Source organism: Salvia hispanica, chromosome 3 (assembly GCF_029641045.1).
Source record: "Salvia hispanica isolate PSC_SH4W2 chromosome 3, Shi_PSC_v1, whole genome shotgun sequence".
NCBI lineage: Eukaryota > Viridiplantae > Streptophyta > Magnoliopsida > Lamiales > Lamiaceae > Salvia > Salvia hispanica.
In genome coordinates this window covers 46,260,609-46,270,537 of record NC_142694.1, presented here as the reverse complement: position 1 = coordinate 46,270,537, position 9,929 = coordinate 46,260,609, and the positions used below count along the sequence as shown (strand labels likewise).

The 9,929-nt window shown below is 38.9% G+C and overlaps 2 protein-coding genes across 2 annotated transcripts; one reads left to right on the top strand and one right to left on the bottom strand.

The window, feature by feature from the left end:
- Positions 1-1,449: 1,449 nt before the first annotated feature.
- Positions 1,450-4,379, bottom strand: LOC125210193 (uncharacterized). Its single transcript, XM_048109763.1, has 3 exons — positions 4,196-4,379; positions 3,741-4,096; positions 1,450-1,644 (listed from the first exon to the last, which is right to left on the bottom strand). Exons 1-3 carry the CDS (start codon positions 4,377-4,379, stop codon positions 1,450-1,452), a joined length of 735 nt encoding a protein of 244 aa, XP_047965720.1.
- Positions 4,380-5,109: 730 nt separating this feature from the next.
- On the top strand, positions 5,110-8,286 carry LOC125210726 (uncharacterized). Its single transcript, XM_048110308.2, has 3 exons — positions 5,110-5,703; positions 6,581-6,661; positions 7,537-8,286. The coding sequence occupies exons 1-3, from the start codon at positions 5,316-5,318 to the stop codon at positions 7,953-7,955; spliced, it is 888 nt and encodes a 295-aa protein (XP_047966265.1). The 5' UTR covers positions 5,110-5,315; the 3' UTR covers positions 7,956-8,286.
- The last annotated feature ends 1,643 nt before the right edge of the window (positions 8,287-9,929 follow it).

Sequence of the window (9,929 nt, the reverse complement as noted above, 5' to 3'; positions counted from 1 at the left end):
TACTCTCATATTCATCTTGAAGATTATACAATTCAAGTCATTATATTCATTGTTGATACTATTAATATTGTTGATACTATTAAAATTTTAAGATCTCAATCATACTGTCAATTGGAGCTAACTCAATTCATCAAATTTATTGTTGACATTACTAGAAATTTTAGTGCTTGACTAATGCTGTCAGCTAGAAATTAATATAATTCAAATCATTAAATTCATTATGGATACTATAAGAATTTTTAGAGCTCGAATCATACCGTCAATCAAAGATTGGAGCACAACTCAAATCATTAAACTAATTGTTGATATTACGAGCTCGGATCACACTGTAAACTAGAGATTAATACAACTCAAATTATTAAACTCATTGTTGATATTACGAGCTCGGATCAGACTGTAAACTAGAGATTAATACAACTCAAATCATTAAACTCATTGTTGATATTACGAGCTCGGATCAGACTGTAAACTAGAGATTAATACAACTCAAATCATTAAACTCATTGTTGATATTACGAGCACGGATCAGACTGTAAACTAGAGATTAATACAACTCAAATCATTAAACTCATTGTTGATATTACGAGCTCGGATCAGACCGTAAACTAGAAATTAATACAGCTCAAATCATTAAGATCATTGCTGAAACTACTAGAATTTTTAGAGTTCGGATCAGAGTGTCATTGGGACATCAATAATCTATTAGTCTCATAAAAATATGTACAATTAAAATGATACGGGAATTAGTGCACAATTGGTAAAATAAGAGAGAATGAGAGAATGGTTGTTAAAGAGTGTAACTGAATAATTAGACCCACATTATTATTAGTATTTAATGAGTTGTAATAGTGGATCATAGTAGTATAAGTTGTGAATAAATTGATGTCTTTCGGTAATGTGTTGAGGATAACATTCTATAAATGGAATGTCCATATTTTTATGAAATTAATAAAAATAGAAAGTGCACATATTTTTTGGGGATTGGGGGAGGAAGTACAATTGAAATCTTTAAACTCATTGTTGATACTAGTAGTAGTACAACTTTAAACTAATTGTTGATACTAGTATTAGTACAATTTTTAGAGTTTGTATCAGACTATTAGAGCATCCACAATGAATGCCCTAGTGGGCGCTCTAGTGGTTGTTGCCACATCAGCATTTCTTAGTCCGCCCCTTCTTTTTGCAATGGTTTCGCCCTAGTATCCGCCCTATCAATTATTCATTTTTCATTTTAATTTTAATTTTGTTTTTTTATGTTTACACATTATAAATAGAAAAATTAGATATTAAATTAAAGAGCTAGCAAAACATACATTACTTAATTAAAAAAAAATTTACAACGGAAATACTTAAAAAAGGTACAATTTCAACGACACCCACGTGCCCAAACTTCTTCAACCATGCCGTTCATGAGTTGAAGATGGGCTTGCCGACTGCACATGTTCTCCCCTACTTGTAATCTCTCATTGACTCCATAGGTAAACCCCGAATGAACGGCGGGGTTGTATGACCTACGCTCGATTCAGCTTCATCGTCGGACCAATCGCCAGCTCTTGTACCTTCATCGTGAATAATCATGTTGTGCAAGATGATGCACGCGTACATGACATTGGCGATATAAAGCTGTGGTTTTACAGCGGAAATCTATTTAGTTTGATTGAAAGATTTACATCTAAACATGCTTTTATCTGATTGTAAACTAGAAACATGTTAATAAGCATATAATCACAGATCATACTGAACATATATGCAATTAAATAGAACGATTTACCGTATGAATTCAAGTAATTGAATTCGAACTCCTTCTTCAATCGATCTCTACCACGGATCTTCTGATCTGTTCCCTTTAACTTGGAATTGACCTTTGTGTGGGCAAAGCTTGTCAAATTCAAAAGCCGGAGAAGAATTGAAGACAGAAAGGAGAACCCTAAAAATATCGATATTTCTCTCTCTACAGATTGCAGAGATCGAATTTTTATCGGTAGAATAATAATCTGTCTTCTCTTCTTCTCCCTTTTATATTAAGTTAATTATTTTGGGCCAGACCAGGGATCTGTGGAGGATTGGATTGTGCCATAGTTTAGGCTTTTACTAATTAAATTAAAACTAATTTAATTCAAGCCCAAACTTAAATATTATTATCATCCACTATAGATATAATATTGACTACCCCGTCCAAATCGAAATTACAAGTATTCCGGGACTTCCTCTTTAATTAAATCATTTCCCGTGTTAAAGATATAAATATCCATTAATTAATATCAAGTCTGCTATCTGACTTTTATTAAATAATTTCTTTTTCCAAGAGTGGTCTAGTTCAGAAACATTATTTATTATTCATGGAATAAATTTCAACTTGCCAGTTTTCTGAATAATAAAACCTTTTTTAAACACCTCTTGAGGATATTATCAGACTGGCCTCTCTCAGCACACGATTCATTGCAATAACAATACTAGCACCACTTAGACATTAATGATCACTACCCAATCTATCAAGATTCTTGGGCAACGAAAGACCCTCACCATTTGATAAGTAAAAGTAGTTTTCAATTAATATCGTATGCTCAATGTTATGTCAACAATGATTAAGAAATGACAATCACTGATACCTTGTCTTTCAGTAAATAGCCAAGAAAGACTTATCTCACTGTTTGATCCTTTTAGTGCTATACCACACTGACGTTGTTCATTTCCTTAGGCAAGGAAACTTTCGGATTGACGTCGCAACCTTTCGCGATAGGTGGTCAAAGCCTATCTAGGTTGTGAAACAGTTTTCCTTCTGCAAGAACCGACAAGTTACCTACTGTGAACGCCGCTCACAACTCGTCTACTATGTATTTAAATGGAAAGCATATTTCAATATCTCATAAATACATAAGTAACTCATAAGCAAAACACATTGTAACAAAATATTCTTTCTCATTAAATGGTAAAAATGGATATAAGAGTTATTACATATACAAGCATACGAAAGATGCTTTCAGTATACTAACTCTAACAAAGCCTGTATCAGGAACGAGCCGAGCCTTTCACTATTGCCCAACGCGCTTGAAGCACACCAAATCCTCGCTCCACGTCCTTCTGTGCAGACTCTTGCCGCTCTGCAAAAAAGGCTCTCCTCGGCAGTAGCAGAGCCAGGAATTTTGCAGTGGGGGGTCCAAGAAGAAGAAAAATTTTAGTGCTCACTGTTAATAAATGCAGGTATATCTCGATGATATTGTCATTGAAATTAGTCGTACGAAGACCCTTTTATGTTTTGCCTTTTCTCATCATTTAGAATTAGAAGATCTTAAAAATAAAGGAATATTTTAGATATTTAGTTCACAAGATATAAATGCATATCGAGAAAATTTAATCTAGTCGAGAATAATTGATATAAGAACTTTGTGATGACCTTGAAAGAATTTTACCTACTAATAAAATTAAGTTTTTTATAAGTACAAGCAATTGTTTAAATGCACATATTAATTTTTTTGATAAAACTATTAATTATATTACGATACTAATAAAAAAAAAGTAGTTTAAAAATGTATATTACAATATTTACAAGTTATTGAACAAATGATATCCTTTCAAACTATACCCTTTAAAAGTCATGAATTAAACACATCTCTAAAAAATGAATCGAACTTAGCACCTCGACCACAACTAAGAACTGTAGCCGGTATCACCGGCCAACTGCGCTACCGAGTCATATTATTATTGCCTCTGAATATATATATATATATTATACTAAAAACTTCAATGGCTGGGGGGCCCTTGGGCCCCCCAAGCCCCAACGTAGCTTTGCCCCTGCTCCTCGGATCCGTTGGGCAGGAGATCGTCTTCAAGAAGACTGGCCATCTCGGATACATGTCATCGGCTAAGTAGTACCCCATATGATGCTGCCGTCCATTGGTAGTGAACTCGATAAGCAGACCGTTGCCATTGCATTGCTCGGTGAAGAGACTCGACGTGTTCAACACGTTGATATCGTTGTTTGACCCCGCCATGCCAAAGTGAGCATGCCAGATCCAAATACGGTGGTCAAGGATGGCTTCAAGGATCATCGTTGGGTGGGTACCCCTATACCCATTGGTAAATTGGCCTTTCCATGCTGCCGGACAATTCTTCCACTCTCAGTGCATACAATCAATGCTCCCTAACATTCCAGGAAAGCCGTGCACCCAATTGTGCATCCTCATCAGGAACTGACAATCTTCGACATTCGGCTTGCACAAATATGTGGTGTCGAAGGCGTCAACCACGCTCTCACAAAATTTTGCCAGACACTCCCGGCCAGTTGTATCCCCAACGTGAAGATGTTCGTCGAACATGTCCGTCGTGGTGCCGTAGGCCAACTGACGAAGCGCAACCATGCACTTCGTAAGCGGAGGCATCTTGCCACTATTGGAAGTACTAGTCGCGCGCCTCCATCACGTGAACAATGCGGAGAAACAGTTCTTGCCGCATCCTAAACCGTCGGCGAAAAACCGTCGGTCCCCACCGTGGCTCATCGGCGTAGTAATCTTCGAACAGATGTTGATGAGCTACTCCATGCTCTTGGTGGATGGATTTCCGGCGACGGATGGGTCTCGTGACATGCTCTTCGGCTTGTTCTTGCTCCTGTATTGCACGAATACCTCCGAGAATCTAGTTCCCGAAAGCAAATATTGCGCGTTCCATAGCTGATAGTCCAATTATATCTTCTCCGGGAAACATTTTGGAAAAGTGAGTGAAAGAGAGATGTTTGATTGGAGAGATGTTGTGTGAGGGTTGAGAGTTGTGTGAAAAATGATTGAAAATAAGGTATATTTATAGATAGAAATTAAAAAAATATATATTAAAACGCGTCACTCTTCCTCGGGCGTGATCGGGCGTCGCATTGCAATGGGCGCCCGATGCATCGCCTTACGCGTCGGGCGTTCAAGTGGGACGACCGATATTTCGGTCGTTCACTCAGGCGCTTGCAATGGATGTCTGATCTTATCCGAGCCCGATCTCGCGCGATCGAGCACCCGATCATGCAACCATTGTGGATGTCCTTAACCGTAGCCACAGTTAAATTAATCGACCTGGTCCCATTTTATACACACTGAAATAATGGAGTCGTCTCGCCGTTCCTATCTCTCACATACAAAATTAGCTATTAAGAAATCTCCCCATTTTCCGTTTAAACTTCCCCACTTCACCCACCAATCCACCAACCCTAGATCTGCGACCAAAAGAAAAAGGATAAAAAAAGAAAAAGAAAAACACACACAATTACAAAAAGACTTCGAAACATGTGAGATACACCGTCACCGTCACCGTCACCGTCACCGCCTCAATCGCAAATGGCGATCATCGGCGATGCTCTGCGCCAGGCCTTCATGCCCAAGCACGAGTACGAGAGCCTCCGCGAAGAGGACAAGGCATGGCACAAGATGCAGAAGCCTCTCATCCTGCTCGCTCTCTCCCTAATTTCCCTCGCCATTTCTCTATCCACTGCCATCAGTTTCAGAATAGTCTTTCCAGCTGACAACCTGCGCCGCCCCTTCTGCCGCGACCTCCGGATTCAGCCGCTGCCCGTCAATTTCACGGCCGGCGACGGAGATAGGGAATCGGATCTATTCCCTAACGCATTTGTTCTCACGGATCAGGAGACGGTTGATTACTACTGGATGGTGGTGTTTCTTCCGTCCGCGATGCTATTTGCGGTTTCGGCGGTTTACTTGATTGCTGGTGAGCAATTGTGGTTTTGAGCTCTTCTTAGATTGTACTCCTTTGATCCTCTGTTTTACTGAAATGTGTAGGAATTTAACTTATCTATAGCTGCCCACATTTGAAATTTTTGACTGATTACTGTAGCTAGTTATTGATCTGCGACTCATGAGTATATATGGCTTCCTAATGTGCAACTGACTCCCAAAGCAACGAGGATTTGAAATCCAAAATTTCACATTAGCTCTTTAGATATGGTTGAGATAGGGTAATTTAAACTCACAACATCATAATTAGCCATTCCTACCTAAACGAATATGCTAACCTACATTGCGTTGCTTCAGTGTCACGTCCCCTGGTTGTGATATGGCTGTTACATATCTACAATCAAATTCTTAGCTAATTCAGATGGGCCAGTATTGAAATGCTATACACAGAATCACAGATGTGCTTACAAGTATATGGTAAATGCACTCTGATAAGCAAGTATAGTCCATACATGAACATGAGTCTCTTTTCTGTTTTGAAAGAACTCCTCATTTGTGCTCATGATAGGGGAAATATGGTTAACATGTACTAAGGGGTTTTAATGTGTTATTTATCTCCAGTAAGATTCTTGGTAGGGAGGTTTTGAGAAGGAGAGTAGATGAGGAATGGTTATAATTGCTTGTTATAGACTATAGAGTAGTATTGTACTAATTTTTATCCCTCACTTTTGGATAATGAGCCATATCTTTCATTCCCCTGACAACCATGGTTCCTTTGATATTGACCACATCCCATATTCCCATAAGAAAACCTTTCTTGAAGATCAGTCATTACATCCAACAATGCCATGTACATCACATTTTTAATTCAAAATTCAAATCAACTTTAATAATTGTTGCGTGTCATACAGGAATCATTGTTGCCTATACTGCCCCTACACGAAATGGATGCTTGAAGGTTGTTGAGAACAATTACTGTGCCTCTAGAAGAGGTACGCTATTTTATTTTATCTTTTTGTTTTACCATGTTTTTCTGGGACTTCTAGGATTCTGGACAAGGATGTCAAAGCTAATATACCAGTTTAAGCATGTGTTTCAGGCTTTCAGCACATCAATTTACTGACATAATTGTGTGCGTGGTACTTCTTTATTAAGTAATAGCTGATGGATGGATTTGTATCTGGTCTGAAATGATGAGATGGACATCCTTTTTGTTAAAATCAGAGTGCTGGTCCGAAAGCAGAAATAATTAACGGAAGTTTCTCTGCCTGTATATATCCTATGAAATCATACTTGGCCTGCGCTAAAGTTCTTGTTGTACAATGCTGCTGCTGTAGGAATTCTAATTGTTTGTGCTGTTATGGGGTTGTTGGGACCCAGGGTCTTAAGATTGAACAGACGTTTGATGCATTGCAATTGCATATAGAAAGAAATAAAAGCATGCTAATGCTTTATTTGCTATAACAAAAACAATTTGAGGGATTGTCACAGCTACCAAGTTATCAAGGAAGATCATAATCTAATTTCTAGTTGTCTAGGTGTCCTTCATTATGCTATTTGTTTTTTTTACCGTAGGATGACCTCTTGTAGTTTTTGTATTACTCTTTGTTTAGAATAGTATAAAGTGAATATTTGCTTATTTTATCCTGTTTTGGAATTTGGACTATAAGTGGCCTTTCTTTAATGTGTTCCAGGCTCGATTAGTTAATTATGGCTGAAATTTTGTGGCTGGAACTAAATTGAAGAGATTAGGTTCTTGTGGGTGCATGGCTCTTTGGTATAGCAAAGCTTGCCATGATAAGTGCACTGCAAGTTTTCTTTCTTGTGCTTGACATCTTATTAAGTTCCTCTTTGTTATCATTTATAGGCGGTGTTCGATGTCTATCCATACTGAATCTGGTGTTTTCCATCATATTTGGTCTTCTCGCACTATTCCTTGGCTCCACTCTGCTAACACTTGGTAGCAGCTGCTCCTTGCCTTTGTTCTGGTGCTACGAAATTGCATCATGGGGTTTTGTCATTTTACACGGAGGAGCTGCCTTCTTTCTGAGACGAAAGGCAGCAGTGATACTTGATGATAGTGACTCAGGTGGTAGAAACACCGGGCTGGAGATGCTTGAAGCAAGCCCAATAGAAGTCACACCAGAAGTAGAGAGACGTGTCACTGAGGGTTTCAAGTCGTGGATGGGTCCATCTATCCTATCCTCAGATGATGAGGATGAACCTGATGATTATCTAGAAGTGCCAAACATAGCACGTTCATTCTCCGCTCGTCAAAGAGTGTGATTCTGTCTCCCATGTGGCATAGAGCTCTCTATCTATCCCCATGACCTCTGAGATGTGCACTGAGCAACGGCTTTAGGAAGATACTTTTACAGGCATATGGCGTAATGCACATATCGAAACCTTGTATAGCGCAGTAGAACAAAGATGTACAAAATTCTACTGAGAATCTTCCATTGCGGAATGGCAACTGGTAAATTCCTCCAACCGTGAAGAATTTTTTGTAGTTTGTTTAGAACTTGTGCCAAATATTGTTGCAAGTTTACAGTATTTTCACGGCCATGAAGTAGTATTTTGATATATATAGTCGCACACTGATCTTGAATTTCTTCTATTTTCTCTCAGCATGGTCTTTGTAATTTTACTTGTATTTTAGTGCTTTTGAATTTGGATTCTAAAAAACTCCCTCAAAATAAGCCAAAATTGGTCATGAACATATGGTCATTTTACGTTTTTGGTTATAAACATCATCTTTTGGATTTTTTGGTCCCGCACATATGGAAATTTGATCATTTTGGTCCTCCGTCAACATTTCCGTTAAAAACTAACGGTCAACGGGTTTAATCCTGATTTTGACCAAATTAAACTTTTAATTTTAATATTTTTTACTCCCTAATTATTTTTATAATCAAACCTCGACAATAAACTGGCCAAACTGACTCTGTGTCTCGGAAAAGCCTTCAAAATCATCGACGTCTTCATCATCAGCGTAGTTTTCGTCGTCTTTGCGGCCGTGAATTTGGGGAAACACAATTTTATTGGCAGTATCGTCGTGGTCAATGACATTTTTGTGGTCGTCCTCTTCCAGCTGGACCTCCTGCTGCAGACGGGCTTCCTTGAGAATTTTAGCGCTGACAGCCGAGGGGACGAGCTTGTCCTCCAGCTGGTGGTGCTTCGGCGACTTGCTCCGCTTCTTGCCGGTGGAGAATGCGTCGGGGCTACGGATTCCTGATTCGCGAGCGTTCCCGTTTCTTCGACATTGTTGTTGATTCATGAAACTCCACCGCAACAATGTAGCAAGCAACTATGCAAGATAATCTCCACCGCCGTCGTCACCCCCTCCCCAATCCCAATTTCCTCTCCATTCCCCGCCCCAAACACCTCCAATTTCCCCCTCCTCCTTAAACCAAAACCATCTCCCTCCCTCCCCCAATCAAGTCCCCTGCCAATCCCATTCCTCCGCCAACGCCACACGCCTCCCAAATCCAAGAAATCATCCTCTACCTCGACTCCTTCCACCCTCCCCTCCTCTCCACCCCCGTCACCCAAATCCAATCCACCATCGCCTTCCTCCTCTCCCTCGGCCTCACCATCCCTGACCTCCGCCGCATCTTCCCCATGTGCTCCGACCTCCTTATCCTCCCAATCTCCCCTTCAATTTCAAATACCCCCTTCGCTCAGTTTCACAAAATTGAAAAAATTGATGATGGGTTTAGTATATTTATAAAAATAATTAGGGAATTAATTAAGGAGTAAAAAAATAATTAACAGTTTAATTTGATCAAAATTTGGACTAAACTTGTTGACTGCTAGTTTTTAACGGAAATGTTGACGGAAGACCAAAATGATCAAATTTCCATATGTGCAGCAGTGCAGGACCAAAAAATTCAAAAGATAATATTTATGACCAAAAACGTAAAATGATTATATGTTCAGGATCAATTTTGGCCTTTACTCAAATAAATTATGGAGATTGACTTGTGCTCAATTTGGTGATTTTGTATCACAGCTAATCACAATCACAAAACAAACTATAAAATGCCAGCAGTAACATTTTTTACAACACACAAGCATTATAAATAGGGAGTTTTCTTTACTCAAAATTAAGGGTAGGTTTCACAAAACAGAAAAAGAAAACAAAAACAAATTGCTTGTAACCTAAAGTGCAATTTTACTGAGCATTTACATTATGATCCTTATATAATGCATCATCAAGTTAATCACTCCAGGTAAAAATGAAAATAAGTAACATAACCG

Excerpts from the sequence above, each read along its gene's own strand:
- LOC125210726 (XM_048110308.2), top strand. The coding sequence starts at position 5,316 with ATGGCGATCATCGGCGATGCTCTGCGCCAGGCCTTCATGCCCAAGCAC. Across the intron at positions 5,704-6,580 it reads GGCGGTTTACTTGATTGCTG|GAATCATTGTTGCCTATACT; the intron begins GTGAGCAATTGT and ends CGTGTCATACAG. Across the intron at positions 6,662-7,536 it reads TTACTGTGCCTCTAGAAGAG|GCGGTGTTCGATGTCTATCC; the intron begins GTACGCTATTTT and ends TATCATTTATAG.
- LOC125210193 (XM_048109763.1), bottom strand. The coding sequence starts at position 4,379 with ATGCCTCCGCTTACGAAGTGCATGGTTGCGCTTCGTCAGTTGGCCTAC. Across the intron at positions 4,097-4,195 it reads CAAGCCGAATGTCGAAGATT|CATGGAAAGGCCAATTTACC; the intron begins GTCAGTTCCTGA and ends ATTGTCCGGCAG. Across the intron at positions 1,645-3,740 it reads AGGGCCCCCCAGCCATTGAA|ATTTCCGCTGTAAAACCACA; the intron begins GTTTTTAGTATA and ends CAAACTAAATAG.